Source organism: Mobula hypostoma, chromosome 4, assembly GCF_963921235.1.
Source record: "Mobula hypostoma chromosome 4, sMobHyp1.1, whole genome shotgun sequence".
In the NCBI taxonomy this organism is placed as follows: Eukaryota; Metazoa; Chordata; class Chondrichthyes; order Myliobatiformes; family Myliobatidae; genus Mobula; species Mobula hypostoma.
Genome location: NC_086100.1, coordinates 123,635,880 through 123,655,062, shown reverse-complemented (window position 1 = coordinate 123,655,062; position 19,183 = coordinate 123,635,880). Strand labels below are relative to the sequence as shown.

The window sequence follows — 19,183 nt, the reverse complement described above, 5'->3', positions numbered from 1 at the left end:
GAACAAGTGGCACTAGCCACATCCATTCACTAATAAAATTTCCAAGGGATTTTCCTGGAACTCGCTATGTTTAAAAATCTACTTTACTGTAGAGTCCTTCAAGGACATCTGGGACAACAATAACGGTACCCCCTTCATCAGACTGTAGAAAAACAACCGAGCAGTGTTTGATGATAAAATATCTCACAATTTTACAGGAGAATGGGGTGCTTTTGAGATGTTTTCAACCGAGGTCACCCAAAACTCGACAGCCTTTTTCCTGATTCTTCCGTGCACTATTTACCCATCTCTTTTTTCTTTGTCAGTCCCTCAGGATCAAGACTGGCTTGCTTTTAGTTAAGTTCTGCGGGTTGCTAATGGGGGAACTGCAGACTCCTAACACAAATGGAGCAGGAAGTTGCTGGCAGGGCTGTGAAGTGGATACTTTGTAATTGCTCACGGTTCTCAGTGTTTCTCAGATGATCCTTTTTCACTTCAACCTGCCTTGGCCCATAGATTCACACAAGTCAATGCAGATGCTGCAATTTTTTAGTAAGATTTATACATATCCTTGATTTCTTTTCCTCGTCTGTTCAGGAGAATGGTATTCTCCATGCAAATGATGTGGCCTGCTCAATAGATCTCACTGAGTGTAACAAGAGCCTCGCTGGTGGAGATAATGGTCTGGAAGAGAACAATAGTACTTAATGTTCAAGATAGCACTTCAGTGAATTTGGAGGATGACATCCTTTCGGTGCCTTGAGGTGCCTATTGTAGATAGTCCAAGTTTCAGAAGTATTCAGAAGGTAGGTAGACCATTTGGCAGGCTTGAGGTCTTATTCGTCAAACACTCTTTTCCTCAGTTGCCTAAGGCTGTGATGCGCACTGAAGGCAATGGTAAATTTTGGCATTGATGTCCACCTGTGCTTTGCTGAGAAATGTTCCACACTTTTCATGGTCTTGGCATGAATTTGTACTGTCAGAGGATGGTGTTATAGAGTACGGGTGGGTTGGTAGAAAATTTTCAGAAAGTTGAGTGTAAAACCTATCCTTCTAGCTGCTCCAGAGAATGGGCTAACAGTGTCATCAAACTCAGCCTCTAAGTCCACTCAAGCCACACTTCTGTGTCTGCTAGCCTGTAATGGCTCTTGGTTAAGTACTGTCTCAATTTAAAAGTTCTCTTGCTAGTATTTAAATCTCTTCATACCTTCCCCATCCTCATTTCTGTAGCTCTTTCAACCCTAAAACCCACCGCATATGAACTTTTGACTCTCAACAATGTCCCTTGTGGCTCTACCTCCAGTGCTCAAGGCCTACACTCCGGAAACACCCCTCTGATCCTTTCCATTTCCAAATTGCTCTCTCTCCATTTAAGACTCTCCTTGAAACACACCTTAGGTAATCTTCCCCAATGTTTCCTTATATGGTTAAGTGTCAATTGTTGTTTGAATGTGCTCCTCTGGAATGACTTTGAGCATTTTACTATGTTACATTGGCTCTGGAAGTACAAATTACTGGAGTAGTTATAGTGATCTCCATGACCTAAGCACAATAACTTAATGCTGGGCCATGTGTACTATTTCAAATCTGGTCTCATCAGCCCTATTCTGATGTACTTTTGAGACTCTTTCTATTAGATTGGGCTTTTCTGATTTTGTCGATTTTTGGCCTTTACTGCTTCCAAGTGACTGCTTCCCAAAATGTGTGTATACTAAAAAAAACATCCAAAACATATAACCATATAACAATTACAGCATGGAAACAGGCCATCTCGGCCCTTCTAGTCCATGCTGAACTCTTACTCTCACCTAGTCCCACCGACCTGCACTCAGCCCATAACCCTCCATTCCTTTCCTGTCCATATATCTATCCAATTTAATTTTAAATGACAACATCGAACCTGCCTCAACCACTTCTGCTGGAAGTGAATGAAATGAAAATGAAAACTATACAGCAGTAAAGAACCACTTGAAAAGAAATCTGGTTAAAATATTTTCTTTGCCCCTTCTACTGTTCAGTAGAGTTCTTTTGTCCCACTGACATACCCATTGTAAAGTAGGAAGCAATCATGTGTGCTAGTATTTATGTAAATGAAGAGCAGATTTAAATATGTAAGGCAATCTTCAAGTTAACAGGGGAAACTTTAATGTTAATCACCTGTTGAGAAACCTATAGTTACTGCAAAATTGGTTTTACTCCTAGATCATTTTACCTTCTAGGACCACAACCTTGTCATGGGTCTTGGATGCTTGCATGCCTCAATGACCAGGAGTACTTTGGCTCTTGGTAGGGTCACCCATGCCAACAGGACAAAGGGTAGAGGCCAGACTAAGAGTGGTCCACTGGTCCTCCAGGTTCAGGGGTTCAGCTTAAGGCTAACAATCCTGACTGGTCATAAAAACAATAGCTATGGAAACAGCAATGAAGAACCCTTCCATACAGACAGAGATGGAGGACCCTCATTGCAGCCCTAAACACCAGTGCCGTAATGGGCAGTGAGTAAGTAATTTCACTTTCTGCCAATGACAGTAAGAAACCATGAGTTCACAACCAGGAAGTGAAACCAAACCTAGTGCATCAAGTGTCTAATACCAACTAGTAAGGATACTAAATTTCATATGGCCTGAATTTTATTTGCTTTCATGATACCTGTTTTAATAATCTCAGCATTTCATTTCAACCCTTTTCTAGTCTTTACTTATGCAAACCATGTATAGAATGCAATTACCAGTTTATAATAGATAAAATCACTAAGTTTTTACAGCTTTCTTGTTTTTATTTTACATGGTGATATTTTGCATCTTTATTGTTCTTCAGAGCAGTCCTACCTTATTAAATGGTGTTTCTGGAAGAAGGAGACAGACATGGAACAACCTTTCTCGGTATTGCAGTGGATATATGTCAAAGGCCATGGCCTCAGGAATAGCCAAGACGATAGAGAGAACCCAGATAACAATGATCTCTAACGCTGTCTGTAGGGGTACTCCAATCCCCTGAACTCGACTCCAGGAGACAACAGCTCGGTACCTGTGTCATATACAGAAAAATCTCTATTAAGTTTTCTTAAACATGATGGATCATTATTTAAAACAGTATCCTCAATAACCTGTCCATAGGGAGTAAATATTCAAAAATATTTAGGATATAAGTTACTTATTAAATATAAATGTATTGAAGGATGCCAAACACAGAAGGAAAATTTTCATCAGTCCACTACCACTGTCTAACTCACCTGGCAATACCGTACCCTGCTCCTAATGCTTGCCTATTCAAACATTTACTTCATATATTGTGATGTTAACTTTTGGAAAGCAATTTTCTCAAAACATCTCTGAAATCCTTCACAAACTGTTTCTGTCACATAAGCAGTACGTAAAATGGAAAATATGCAGCCCAGATAGCAAAGACTGAAAAGAATGAAGGTTGAAATTTTTTGCCTCTAATTGCAGTCATGCAAATGAGAACATTAAGCAAGAACCTTATGATAAAAATCAACATAGATCTGGACTCTCTGACGGTGGTGTCTGAAAAGAGGATGCTGTCCAAGTTGCATGCCATCTTGGACAATGTCTCCCATCCACTACATAATGTACTGGGTGGGCACAGGAGTACATTCAGCCAGAGACTCATTCCACTGAGATGCAGCACAGAGCGTCATAGGAAGTCATTCCTGCCTGTGGCCATCAAACTTTACAACTCCTCCCTTGGAGGGTCAGACACCCTGAGCCAATAGGCTGGTCCTGGACTTATTTCCTGGCATAATTTACATATTACTATTTAACTATTTATGGTTTTATTACTATTTAATTATTTATGGTGCAACTGTAACGAAAATGAATTTCCCCCAGGATCAATAAAGTATGACTATGACTATGACTATAACATAGTCAGAGAGGTGACAGTCCTGCATATGGGAGACAAGCCTGAGTGGTTGAGCAGAGACTGGTCCAACTACAGGAAACCAGACTCTGGACTGACGGCGGGGACAGAGGGACCGGACTGACGGTGGGGACGGAGACACCGGACTGACGGTGGGAATTGGGACCGGAGAGATTGGACTGACAGTGGGAACGGAGAGACCGGACTGACGGTGGAAGTGAAGAGAAAAGTCTTACAGGAGGAGAGCAGAGACATATCTGACAATGAAAGTGGAGACACTGGTCAAATAATGGGAGCACAGAGATTGGTCTGACAGTGGGAATGGAGAGGCTGGATGGACACTGTGAATGGAGAGACAAATCCATCAGTGGGAGTGCAGAGATCAGACTGACAGTGGTGTGCTGGTCCAATAGTGGGATCAGGGAATGCTCTGATAGATGGAATGTAGAGCCTGGTCCGACATTGCCAGAGCAGAGACTAGTCTGAGAAGTTGATATAGGTAGTCTAAACTGCCAATGGGGATGTTGAAGTCATTCTGAAACCTGAAAGGCTTTGACCAGTCTGGCTGTGACAAAATCCAATTTTTTCTCCAATGGACAAGGGTTGGTTCTGACATCCAAGCATCATGCAGGTGTTGCACCAGGGTAAAAACTGAATCCATCCACCCTTTCCTCACTTCCACAGGTCACTGCCTGGAGTATTTGCTGAAAAGTGAAGCAGGGCACATTGAACAGAATGTGAAGGACAGGAATAGCAGACTGCACTGCCGACTCCTCTGTGCTGTTGTTTACGCTCCAGTAAACCTCCTCCCACTCTATTTACTTTAGTTTCTGCTAACAGCATTTTCTCCAACTTCCTTCTCTTTGATGTTACTCGGATTTTGCGTAAATCCTTGCTGTTAGTTTCAGCCACTTCATGAACTCTGTTCTCAGCCCTTTCTTGGGGCCAAGCTTTTGAAGCAATTATTTTCGTGTTGCTCAGTGCAGGAAGGAATCTAAGTACGTAATGGTATTGAATTTCCCACTGGGAGCTCAGGATTGAGCAAATAAGGCTACTGTTTCAATCTCCTCTGGGTCCTAAAATTCTACGTTTCTATTTTCTGCAATGGAGCAGCAGGAGAAAGTATAAGTAAGCTCAGAGCAGAAATGATTATCTAAAGGGTGAAGTTCAGGTGATTGGGTGATGGTGAAGGGTTGATGTTTGGTTGCTGAGTGTTAACCTCCAGAATTAAATAGTCTAAAGAAAACATGGCATATTGAGAGAGCTAATTGCGAAACAATTGCACCTCCTAAAATGCATCCAGCTTCATTCCCCTGGTAGCTTTAATATGTATGATAGTCCATGTGTATTCCATGTATTGATGCTATTTAAATATTCATGACTTTGGGTGTGAGATCTTCTCAATTTTCCATTTTCCCAGTTCCCCATGAATTCTCCATCTGTTCCTTGGTCAGTTAATAGATACAGCAACTTTGGATATCAGCTCCTGTGCTGTGAGATCTGATTTAATGCAGATTCTATTTAGATGTACAGACCAAAAGGCATACCGCCTAAAAGATGCGCTTTTACGTCAGGAACGTCTCCTGTTCGTAAGGTCTATGTACAAGTGTTGTTTATTTCGACAAAAAAAGACCTCTCCAGATCAGATGTTGACACCAGCCTGAGCTCAAGTATTAGGCCCTGTCCTAAACTTGTGAAGCCAGTCATCGGTGGAGGAAGGTGTGGTGTAAGATAGGTAAAAAATCAAGAGTCAGTGAGGATAAAGAAATTAGCTTCTTTCAAGCCCCACTTTGTTCCCAACACCCACACTGCCATGTAACCTCAAATAATTCTTAAGGAATACTGCTTATCTCCACTCCTAGTCCTGATGCAGGGTTTTGACCCAAAATGTTAACAATTCCTTTGCCCCCACAGGTGCTGCTTGACCTGCTGAGTATTTATTTATTCACTTATTGAGATACAGTGTGAAATAGGCCCTTCTGGCCCTGCGAGCCACACCGCCCAATTTAACCCTAGCCTAATCACGGAACAATTTAAATGACCGATTAACCTATCAACCAGTATGTCTTTGAACTGTGGGAGGAAACCAGAGCACCTGGAGGAAACCATGTGGTCACAGGGAGAATGTACAAACTCCTTAGGGACAGTCCCCCAGCAGATTGTCTGTTCCTCCAGATTCCAGCATCCGCAGCCTCTTGTGCCTCCATTTTCTGGGTGCTAATCAGGTGCGTGAAGGTGCCTGCGTCAGGCAGTACAGTTGAACTACCATACAATTTCTTTTAATTTGTGTAGCAGTGGGCTTCTGCTTTGTTGATGTGACAGAGGAAAGTAGAACAGACACCAGATGAAAGGTTGAACAACCTTTATGGTTCGGCACTTCTATCATTCTGTTCAGGCATCTGCAGCAAAATGGATATGGGAAGCTGCTGAAGCTCCTTTGCAATCCAAAGACCACCCACATATGCAAGCTGGAGAGGGTCACAGTTCAGAAAGGTGGCTGGGCAATATCTGCCTCAGGCAGAAGATCACTTTGTGCAGCTAAGAGGAGCATGTCACTCAATCACCCAAGACCACTGCTGGTAACATTGATAGTGGGGGGAGGCGGGTTCTTTGAACAGCTTCCGCAGTTTTCTTTGTTTTGTGGCTGTCTGTGGAGAAGACGATTCTTAGGACTGAATACAGCATACATACTTTGATAATAACTGTGCGTTGAAATTTGAACTCTGATAGTTCTGCACAGAAATCCCCACTATAGGTGTAACATGAGCAGGTAGGTGAGAAGTGGTAATGCCTTATTGATAAGGGACGACATTACAGCAGTACTTAGAGATGACATTCTTAGGGGAATTGTCCAGTGAGGCCATATGGATCAACCTTAGGAACAAGAAGGGGAGGGTCTCTCAGGTGGGGCTCTCTTATTGTGGATGAGGTGTGTAATGTGCCCTAGAAAGTTTCCTGAGTTGACATATATATAAATAGGGTACTAAAGTGAGCAGGGCTCATTTTGGGGGAACGAGGCGGGATCTAGCAGGGATCAATTGAGTGAGCCTGTTTGGAGGAAAGGGAATGAAGAGCACATGGAAGGCTTTTAAGAGTGTGACGTCAGAAGTCTAGAAGCAGAATGTTCCCATTAGGATGAAGGGAAAACCTGGCAAGCACAGGGAATCTTGGCAGATGAGAGATGTTAAGGCTTTCGCCTTGAAAATGAAGGAAGGATACTTTGGAGGTTTGAGGATGAGTAAATCTCTTGAGGACTATTAAAGGATTAACATTACTCTTAAGAGGGAAATCAGGGAGACAAAGAGAGGTTATGAGGTGGATCTTTCAGGTAAGGTTATGAAAAATCCTAGGAGGTTCTATAGTTATATTAAGAGTTGAAAGGTGGCTCAGAAGAGAGCAGGTATCTTTAGAGATTAATAAGCTGAGCCACAGAAAAGATGTATAATTTTCTGATCACATTCGTGCTTTAACCAATGTGGCCCTCATACTGCAAATAGTATTTCCTAATCCATCAATTATCTTATAACCGATTCACATTAAGGAATTGCACTATAGCAGAACTACCTGTATGCAGATTTTGCCAACTTGGTCGTAAGGAATGGAACTTATTTTCATTCACAATCTTCATAAAACATAGAAAAGTACAGTACAGGTTCTTCAGATACGAAATCGTGGTAACCTTTAAACCTAATACAAGATCAATCTAATGCTTATCTCCTTCATAGTTCTCCATTTTTCTTTTATCCATGTGCTTATCTATAAGTTTCCTAAATGTCCCTGATGCATCTGCCTCGACCACTACCCTGGCAGAGCATTTCATGCACCACTGTGTAAAAAAACTTAGCTCTGACCTCCCCCCATACTTCCCTCTAATCACCTTAAAATTATGCCCTCTCATATTAGCTATTTCCATCCAGCAAAAAAGATGCCGGCCGTCCACTTATCAGCTTATACACTTCTATCAAGTCACCTCTCATCTTCCTTTGTTCCATAGAGAAAAGCCTGAGCTCGCTCAAACTTTCACACTGAATGTACAAAGATTAGCTTTAATTGTCACATGTACATTGAAATATCGAAACACGGCATAGTTTTGCCTCAACGACCAAAGCAGTCCAAGGGTGTGCTGGGGCATCCCTCAGGTGTCTTTACGCTTCCAACACTAACATCGCATGCCCACAATCCATACATCCTTGGAAACCAGAGCACCCAGAGGAAGTACACGAGGTCAATGTACTAAATCCTTACAGGCAGCTGCAGGAATTGAACTCCAATATTACAGCTGGCTCTGCAAAGTGTTAGGCTAACTGCCACACATGGGCATGCTGCAATAGAAACTTTAATGGAATTGCAAAGTGCTTGTCTATATTGTATGAGTATTGTAGGGAAATTATACACTCAGTCGCCACTTAAGAGGTACACCTGTACACCTACTTGTTAATTCAAATATCTAATTAGCTAATCCTGTGGTAGCAATTCAATGCATTAAAGCATGCTGATGTGCTCAAGAGGTTGTCATGGTCCGGTCCGTAAAGTCCATATTCCGGTTCACGGTCCGGTCCATCGACCCTTGCTCCAGGTTTTCCTGTTTACCCTGTTTCTGATCTTGTTGAGCTCTAATTGAGGCAGCTGATGCTCGTTGGGGCTGGCTGCATAAATACCTTCAGAGACCAGGGTGTGGCTGCTGGATTGTTCTTGTCCTATTCCTTGTATCCCTTCCTCTGCCTTCTGTTCCCTCGCCTGAAGCCCTGCCCTGCCTTGTCTTGCCGCTAACTCTCGCCTCACCTGAAGTTCTCGCCTCACCTTGCATTGCCTGAAGCCTTGCCTTGTCTTGCTGGTAACTCTCGCCTCGTCTCGCCTGCAGTCTTGTCCTGGAGCCACCCTGTACCTAGCTCCCTTCCTGTCCCTTGATTCCGCCCAGGTAAGCCAGGCTGTCTTGCCGTTACCTGGGGTTGGTTCTGTCCCTTCCTGTCCCTTGCCTCCATCGGGTGGTGATCCGCGCCCTACCCAGGAGTACTGCGCCCTGCCCAGGTGATCCATGCCCTACCCAGGAGTACTGCGCCCTGCCCAGGTGATCCGTGCCCTACCCAGGAGGAGCCAAGCCTCGCCCCAAGTCTCCTGCCTCCGGCCTCGCCTCGCCCCAAGTCTCCTGCCTCCGGCCTCGCCTCGCCCCAAGTCTCCTGCCTCCGGCCTCGCCTCGCCCCAAGTCTCCTGCCTCCGGCCTCGCCTCGCCCCAAGTCTCCTGCCTCCGGCCTCGCCTCGCCCCAAGTCTCCTGCCTCCGGCCTCGCCTCAAGTCTCAAGCCTCGCCTCGCCTCAAGTCTCAAGCCTCCAGCCTCGCCTCAAGTCTCAAGCCTCCAGCCTCGCCTCGTCTCAAGCCTCCAGCCTCGCCTCAAGTCTCAAGCCTCCAGCCTCGCCTCAAGTCTCAAGCCTCCAGCCTCGCCTCAAGTCTCCTGCCTTCAGCCTCGCCTCAAGTCTCAAGTCTCCTGCCTCCAGCTTCGCCTCGTCTCAAGCCTCCAGCTTCGCCTCGTCTCAAGCCTCCAGCCTCGCCTCAAGTCTCAAGCCTCCAGCCTCGCCTCAAGCCTCCAGCCTCACCTCGCCTCAAGTCTCTAGCCTCCATCCTCGCCTCAAGTCTCAAGTCTCCAGCCTCACCTCAAGTCTCAAGTCTCAAGCCTCCAGCCTCGCCTCAAGTCTCAAGTCTCCAGCCTCACCTCGCCTCAAGTCTCAAGTCTCCAGCCTCGCCTCGCCTCAAGTCTCAAGCCTCCAGCCTCGCCTCAAGTCTCAAGCCTCCAGCCTCGCCTCGCCTCAAGTCTCAAGCCTCCAGCCTCGTCTCAAGCCTCCAGCCTCGCCTCGCCTCAAGTCTCAAGCCTCCAGCCTCGCCTCGCCTCAAGTCTCAAGCCTCCAGCCTCGCCTCGCCTCAAGTCTCAAGCCTCCAGCCTCGCCTCAAGTCTCGTCTCAAGCCTCCAGCCTCGCCTCAAGTCTCGTCTCGCCTCCAGCCTCGCCTCAAGTCTCTCGCCTCCAGCCTCGCCTCAAGTCTCGTCTCGCCTCCAGCCTCGCCTCAAGTCTCAAGTCTCCAGCCTCACCTCGCCTCAAGTCTCCAGCCTCACCTCGCCTCAAGTCTCAAGCCTCCAGCCTCGCCTCAAGTCTCAAGCCTCCAGCCTCGCCTCGCCTCAAGTCTCAAGCCTCCAGCCTCGCCTCAAGTCTCAAGCCTCCAGCCTCGCCTCGCCTCAAGTCTCAAGCCTCCAGCCTCGCCTCGCCTCAAGTCTCAAGCCTCCAGCCTCGCCTCGCCTCAAGTCTCAAGCCTCCAGCCTCGCCTCAAGTCTCGTCTCGCCTCCAGCCTCGCCTCAAGTCTCGTCTCGCCTCCAGCCTCGCCTCAAGTCTCGTCTCGCCTCCAGCCTCCAGCCTCGAGCCTGAAGACTCCAGCCTCCTGCCTAGCCTCGAGCCTGAAGACTCCAGCCTCCTGCCTAGCCTCGAGCCTGAAGACTCCAGCCTCCTGCCTAGCCTCGAGCCTGAAGACTCCAGCCTCCTGCCTAGCCTCGAGCCTGAAGACTCCAGCCTTTAGCTTCTAGCCCCAGCCTCTTGCCAAGCCAAGTCTCTAGCTTCTTGCCTCTTGCCTCTTGCCTAGCCAAGCCAAGTCTCTAGCCTCTTGCCAAGCCAAGCCAAGTCGCTAGCCTCTAGCCTCAAGCCTGAAGACTCCAGCCTCGTCCTGCCTGCCTGCCAAGCCTCATCCTTGCTTAGTTCTGGGGTCCGAGCCAGAGGCAAGACCTAGGTACTGGGTCCTCATCCAGTCTCTGGCTCAGAGTCCAAGCCCGGGCTCCTAGCTCTCTTGTTCAGTCCTGTTCCAGGTTCCTGGTTTTCCTGTCCATGTCCTTGCCATCGCCCTGTATCCTAGTCCTGTCCCTAGTACTTCAGTGTCTGTGTCTTGTACTTGGGTCCGTTCCCAGCCACTGCCGTATGACAGAGGTTCAGTTGTTATTCAGACAAACATCAGAATGGGCAAGAAATGTGATCTAAATGACTTTGAATGTGTAATGATTGTTGGTGCCAGATGGGGTGGTTTGAGTATCTAAGAAACTGCTGATCACTCGGGATTTTCATGCACAACAATATTGAAAATGGTGCAAAAAACAGACAAAACAAATCCAGTGAGCTGCAATTCTGTGGGTGAATTGCTAATGAAAGAGGTCAGAGGTAATGGCCATATTGGTTCAAGCTGACAGGAAGGTGACATTTACTCAAATAACCACACGTTACAAAAGTGGTGTGCAGAAGAGCACAACACGTCAGACTTTCTCGTGGATGGGCTGCAGCAACAGAAGACCATGATTATACAATCAGTGGCCACTTTATTAAGTACAAGAGGAGTGTGCATCTTGCTTACTTTATTTTGCTAATATTAGAAATTTTGCATATATTATGGGAGAAGTAACATACTGTATTATTTAAGAGAGTTTTTCAAATTCCAGTTCAAACCAAGTTCTAGAATTTACTGGAATATTTTTGCTCTGCATTTCTAAAATATATGTAGATAAGGCTATAAATAATGGGAAAAGGAGTAGGCAACTATAAGCTTCTCAATCCTGATCTGCATTTTATTAAGACTGTTGCTGACATTAGATCTCAATATTATATTTCTTAATTTCTCCAACATGCAGAAGCCTACTGATCTTAGTTTTAGGTTCTCTGGGTTAGACAATGCCAAATTATCACCACCATTTGGATAAATAAATTTCTCCTTATTTCACAATTAAATGGCTTTCCTTCAGTTGAGACTAGTTCTAGATTCCTCAGTCTGCAGACCATCTTTGCTGTACCTACTCTGTTAAGCCCTCTCAGAATTTTGTATGCTTCAGTGATTTCTGCCTCTCATTTATCTAAATATCAGCAGGTAGGGGCCTAACCTTCTCAATCCCTCCTGATATGACTGACCTACTCTTCTAGGAACCAGTCTGGTGAATCCAAGGAATCCTTGATGGTAATTACATCCTTTTTCAAATAAGGAGATCAAAAGTTGTACACAATACAAAGCTCTCTATGTACCCATAGTAAGAAATCTTTACTTTTGTACTTAAATCCTCTGGCGTAAAGTCTGCATGTTAATCATGTACATGGACACCTGGACACCTTTGTGAATCAACATTTCCCAAGTTTCCTCCCTTTGAAAATATCACAATTATTTACTGAAGCAGAGAATCTCATATTCCTCCACAGCGTACTCCATCTGTCATGTTGTTGCTTGATTACTCAGCTAGACTCTATCCCCTTGAAGCATCATTGCATCCTCATTGTTAGACCCAATCCAACCTCAGTACCAAAGTAAGTTTTTCATTGCACTTGTCCGTACATTAGCTTGTGCATATGACAATAAACTCAATCTTGACTTTGAGAAAGACCTATTTATTCCTTCTATCCCCCCATCTGTAAACGAATTCTCAATCCACACCACTATATCACCCCTAATTCCATGGGCTTCATCTTTGTTCCTTTGTGGGACCTTATCAAAAGTCTTCAGAAATTGGAAATGGACCTCACCCACAGGATCTCATCTCTTCTACTTGATACATTCTCAAAAATTTCTATTAGATAAGTCAAATATAATTTTCCTTTCATAAATGCATGTCAATTATAATCAAAATTGTTTTCAATTTAAATAATTGCTGCAATCATGTAAAGCTTTCCACCAAACATTATTTCTTTGCTTGAACATATGCTCAGTATGTTTGTTTGAAACATTTTCTCCACTTATTAGGAAGTGCTAAGTCATCTGGAATTCACTAGTTACACAATGTTTCAATATGTGCCATCATGTCAAGTACGTGAGATAACATCTTGATGAAAATTACTCATACTTTTCTGGTTCAACTCATTCTTGGGCTAACATATGTTTGCCAAAATATTCTTTCAGCATGACAATGCCACCACAGTTATTTTTTTTCTACCGTTCAACTAGACAAAGTTCGCTGGCCATCTATTTGTTTCAACAGATGCAGAGCTGACATTCTCCAAATGGTGCTTTTAGCAGAGCAGACTGAAAATCCAATAGGAATTGTTCAGCTCTTCCTTTGCGAATACAGTGGCAAATTGCCAAACCTGTTTTCACAATGCATCTCCTGCTGATCTTAGCCAGGAGTTGTGAAATTCCATCAAGGAATTCCAGGATCTGTCACCTGTGAATCCATCTGGACAAGGAACACTTCACCCGTGCACACTGAATTGCCCATGTACAGCTGACACTGGGTTGCAGGAAACCATACTGAATCATTCTGTTGCATAGAGTCACAGTGCATGGAAACAGCTCATTTGGCCTATTAACTACCTATCTATATTGATTCTATTTTCTGGCACTTGTCCTGTTGCTTAATATGATACAGCATTTTGACATCTTGATGCAGGGTTGAGAGGAATAATAAATCAGCCACAGTGAAATGGTGGAGCAGACTTCCACAGGTAGATAAAGCATAAAGAGACGTTTTGGCACATTGGCTGCATAAATCAGAGCACTGAATACAGGAGTAGAGATGTTATGTTGAAACTGTATAAGACGTTGGTGAGTCCAAATTTAGAGTGTTGTGTGCAGTTCTGGTTACCTACCTACAGGAAAGATAGCAAAAATTACAAGGATGTTGCTGGGACTTAAATACTTGAGATAAACGGAAATGTTGAATAGGTTAGGACTTTTTTCCCTGGAGCATAGAATGATGGGAGATTTGAGCTGTTGGATATTAACTCTACTATTTTTGCCACTGTACTGCCCAGGAATTTTCACAATTAAGTTCCAACTGTCATTCTCAGAGAATCTTACCAATCCATATCGACTTGTAACCATTGAATACTGTCCTCACTATCAACACCAATGTTTGCATTATTTGCACACTTCTAATCGTTCAGATCTATCAGGATATGTATCTGACAACAAGGATTCAAGCACCATTGGTTATTACTGTAAAAACCATCCTCTGTTTCCTATCACTCAGCCAATCTAATTCCAGATCTGATTTTCCAAATTGTCCTGGAATCCATGCATTCTATCTTTTGCACCACTTTCCCATGTGGGACCTAGTCAAAGACCCTCTCGAAGTCCATATAAACCCCATTGATTGCATTACCTTTTTCAACACACCTAATCACCTCCTTGAAAAATTCAGTCAAACTAGTCAAGACAGCATCTCCCCATACAAAGTCAAACTGACACCCAAGACAGAAGAAATTTTTGTAGAATAATATAACATGCTCAGAAATCACATTACTTCTGCGGAGTACCTGACACTCTTGATTGTCTACTAGCTTGGATGCCTGCCCTTTTTAAAAAATGCTGTGTGGATGTTTATAATGCTGGTATATGGTAACTGATAGCAAAGGATGCAGTGCCAACAGATCCACTTATCCGTGTCTTTGAAAATGTTTCTCTTTTTTTATTGACTTCAAAATTCAGCATAATGTGATACAGCATGGGAACTCTTCTATGCCAACCATGGCACCAACCAAGCTAGTCCCACTGCTCATAGATGGCCATATCCTTGTGAAACCCACCTACCCATGTATTTATCCAAGGGGTTTTTCAATGTTTTTACTGTATCTGCCTCAAGCATTTTTTTTCCCGGCAGCTTATTCCATATACCAACTATCCTCTGCAAGAAGCTGCCCCTCATGTCCCTTTTAAATCTTACAGCTTTCTCCTTAAACTTCTGCCCTGCAGCTTTTGGTTCTCCTCCCTGGGAAAAAATGTACTTGTTCACCCTGCCTAAGCCTTCGTGACTTTATAGATATCTAGTGTGTTCAAAATTAAAACTCTGAAATCTGTGATGGCGAGTGTAGGATAAGCTTCCTTGGGGGTTCTCCTACATGACATTTGTAATATTACTGATCTATTGACAATAGGCTCTGCCTTGTACTGGCCTCCTTTAAGCTATGGCACTGAAGAAAAGAATGGCAATTGACCTCTGCCTGCATCGTCAGTCCTAGGGGAGAAGCGAGAAAAATAAACCCATTTACATTTCAGTTGATCTTTCCTCCATGTTCCAGTGTTAGAGCTTAAAGATCATGATACTCCTAGGGGGCACACATCTGTGTGGTGCCTCCACTCGTCTGGATACGAGTCTCTGTAATTTCTGTAATTCATGTGACCCTCATTGTACAAAGGGTGGGTTCGTAGTCAGGTCAACACAGCTAGATTTTTCACATCAGCCATTGAATCAATTTTCTCTATCTGAAACTAGAATTCCAGCCAAATATTTCCAGCTAATTGCAGATAATCAGTTACTCTACAAGTGAACAGCTTTCATCATTGGGAAAATGCAACATTTTTAAAAATCACAATGCCTTTTGAAGTATAACGAGTCATGTTACAACTTTATTCAGTGAGAATTTTTGAGTAAAATCAGGGGTTTACCTCAGATACAATGTTGGAAGTCAATTCACTGGAGAAATTAGTAAAACTATAACATTTTTGTGAAGTCATCCTCTTGAGGATTCTCAAATTTTTGGAAAAGAAACTTGTGAAGTTTCTTTTCCAAAAAATTTGAGGGGTTAATGAAAGAGGCTAAAGGTGAAACTTCCTTAAAACTCTGGCATTTTGAACAAGAGCCAAAGGTTTTATTTGGATAACTTTAAACTGCTTCCCTCGATTTTGCTCAGGTTGCCTTCAGGTCTCAATTTAAAATAAAACTGAAGTGGTATTGACCTGCACCTTCAATAATGGAGGTTTCATAAGAGAACAGAGACACTATTACTGCCCCTAAACATCCAGTAACAGAGGTTAATAAGCAGACCATGAATAATAGACTGCAGCTTTCTTTCCTGTCTGACTTAGTTTTATTATCATTGCCTGCCCAACATGTACTCAATGCACACCCATAGTTTACATTTATGTGCAGTTACTTACATCTTGCCAGAACCAATCAGATCACAAATAATTTCATTACATTTGTCAATCATTCCTTTCGTACATTTAGAATTCTTTAGTTTTAAAATTAATATGGAAAGAAAATGGTGCCATGGTGTACTATATATTTCATAGCCAGGAGCAATTATTAATAATGATCACACAACAAGACTTTCCAGGACATCAGAGATGTTTTCCCTCTTCAAAGAATGGGGGTCTGTGAGCACCTCCACTCCATCCAAAAAAAGTCGGAATTTCCTGGTGCCCAACAATTGTACATCTGATTCCCATTATTATTCAAATCTGTTGGTCCATGGCCTCCTCTTGTGTCATGGTAAGGCCACTCTCAGGATGGAGAAGCAACATCTCATATTCTGTCTGGGAAGCCTCCAACCTGATGGCACGAACATTGATTTCTCCTAGTATATTTTTTCACTCCTCTTTCCTTCTTCTCTTCCCCACTCTGGCCGCCTACCTCTTCTCTTCACCTGCCTATCATCTCCCTCTAGTGTCCCTCCTCCTTCCATTTCTCCCATGGCCCTCTCCTCTTCTCTGCAATCAGATTCCTTTTTCTCCAGCCCTTTGCCTTTTCCAATTATCATCTCCTAGCTTCTTTCTTCATCTCCCCCTCCCCACCCACCTGGCTTCACCTATCACCTTCTAGCTTGTCCTCCTTCCACTCCTCCTCACCCTCTTACTCTAGCATCCTCCCCTTTCCTTTCCAATGCTGATAAAGGGTTACGGCCCAAAATGTCAATTGCTGATTCATTTCAATAGATGTTGGCTGACCTGTTGGGTTCCTCCTGCATTTTGTGTGTGTTGCTTTGAATTTAGCCAAACTATGCAATAAATCATTATTGTAAAGTAGAGAAGAAATCAAGCAAGAACAAGTGACATTGAATGTTTAAACTGTGACACCACTGCTTAGGAATACTTGATTGTGAAATTGGGGTCTACAATCAGTGGTCACTTTATTAGGTAGCTCCTGTACCTACTAAAGTGGCCAAGGTCTTCTGCTTCTGTAGCTTGTCTAGTTCAATGTTCGACATGTTGTGTGTTCAGATATGTTCTGCTACACACCATTGTGTAACGTGTGATTATTTGAATTACTGTCATTTTCCTGTCAGCTTGAACCCACCTGGCCATTCTCATCTGACCTCTCCCATTAAAAAGACATTTTTGCCCATAGAACCGATGCTCACTGGATGTTCTTTGTTTCTTGCACCATTTTTGAGACTGTTGTGTCTGAAAATCCTGGGTGATCAGCAATTACTGAGATACTCCAACTACTCCATCTGGCACCAACAATTATTCCATGGTCAAAGTCATGTAGATCACATGTTTTCCTCCCATTATGATGTTCGGTCTGAACAACAACTGAACCTCTTGATCATGTCTGCATGCTTTAATGCATTTGAACTGCTGTCACATAGTTAGCTGATTATATATTTGCATTAATGAGCAGCTGTGCAGGTGTACCTAATAAAGTGGCCACTGAGTGTATAGCTCCTGCTGTTTGCACACTCCAGTTACTATAGGCTGGCTGAAACATTATGCACAGTGTAACATTATGCTCACATGTCTAAGAACACAGAACATAGAAAAGTACAGCAACAATACATAATATTATGCCAACCCTTTAACCTACTCTGAGATCAATCTAATGTTTCCCTCTCACCTTTTATTACCTTTATCCATCTTAAATCTCCCTACTACCTCTACTGCCATACCTGACAATTACTCCCTCTTGTATTAGTCATTTCCGCTCTGGGAAAATGTCTCTGGCCGTCGACTCTATCAGTACCTCTCATCATCATGTATACCTCTTTCAAATCACCTCTCACCATCCTTCAATTCAAAGAGAAACGCCCTCGCTTGCTCAACTTTTTCTCATAAGACATGCTTTCCAATCCAGGCAGCATCCTTGTAAATCTCCTCTACACCCTCTCCAAAGCGTCCACACCTTTCCTATAATGAGGTGACCAGAAATGAACAAAATACTCCAAGTGCAGACTAACCAGAGTTTTATAGAACTGCAACATTATTTCATAGCTCCTGAACTCAACCCCCTGACTGATGAAGGCCAAGACACCATATTCCTCCTTGTACGACAACTTTGAGGATCTATAGACTTGGACCCCAAGATCCCTCTGTTCCTCAACACTGCTAAGAATCGTACCACTAACCCTGTATTCTCCCTTCAAGTTCCACCTTCTAAAGTGAATCACTTCACACTTTTTCACTGAACCCCATCTGCCATTTTTCGCCCAGCTCTGCATCCTATCAATCTCCTGTTGTAATCTACAACCTTCTACACTATCCACAATGTTACCAACCTTTGTATCATCTGCAAACATACTAACCCATCCTTCCACTTACTTATCCTACTCATTTATAAAAAATCACTGCGAACAGGAGTCCCAGGACAGATCTCATTGGAACTCCACTGGTCACCTACCTCCAGGCAGAATATGCTCCATCCACTACCACCATCTGCCTTCTGTGGGCAAGCCAATTCTGAACCCATGCAGCCAGGTTGTGAGCAATTTTGGTCCCAATATCTCAGGAAAGGTATGCTGGCCCTGGAAAGGATCCATAGGAGGGAGGCTCACCGGAATTGAAATCTTATCATATGAGGAGTGTTTGATATCTCTGGGTCTGAACTGGATGGAGTTCAGAAGGATGGTAGGAAATCTCATTGAAAACAACCAGATACTGAAAAGCCTTGATAGAATGGATATTTTGAGGATGTTTCCATCAGTCAGAGAGTCTGGAATCTGAGGACATGATCTTAGAATACAGCCTTAAAGATCAGTTGAGGAGGAATTTGTCCACCCTGGTGATAGTGGATCATTACCATGAAGAGCTGTAGAAACCAAGGCATTGGGTTTATTTAAAGCAGAGATGGTTTGGGTCCTGATAGGTATACAGCTTAAGGACTATGGGGAGAAGGTGAGGAACGCAGAGCAGACTTGATAGGTTGAATGACCTAATTCTGCTCCACTAACCCGTGACCTCTATCTCACATCACCCAAGGCTCCCTAAACATGCCAGACCGACCCTTCACCCTAAAAGGAACATACTGCAATGGACTGTTGGTATCTCACTCTTAAAAGCCTCCCATGACATTCATTCCTATCCTTTAAAATAGGCTTACCCAATTAACCTCTGCTTGATCCTACCTGATTCCCTCAGAATTAATTCTGCTCCAGTTTAAAACCCTAATCTGTAAACCTGCCCTTTCCTTTTCCATTAATAGCCCATCTTCCTGTAACAGTCTGTCTGACTGTACTGAGAGACTGCTCAGTGGTCTTCTATCAGGATTATTTTTCCTATGTATATCATCCTATTCAGTACTCTAATATTTTTGTACAGTATTGATCTTACTTGGCCCTGTTTCAATAATACCAGGATCTTAAAGATAGGATATATTTTAGTCACATTAGATA

The 19,183-nt window shown here is 43.5% G+C and overlaps 1 protein-coding gene across 1 annotated transcript in view; it reads right to left on the bottom strand.

Annotated features, from left to right (window-relative positions):
* The window catches only part of ednraa (endothelin receptor type Aa), a 57,847-nt gene that overhangs the window by 27,475 nt on the left and 11,189 nt on the right, over nt 1–19,183 (bottom strand). The window contains exon 3 of the mRNA XM_063046448.1: nt 2,808–3,006. Within this exon, the coding sequence (XP_062902518.1) occupies nt 2,808–3,006 (199 nt within the window). The remainder of the gene's footprint in view (nt 1–2,807; nt 3,007–19,183) is intronic.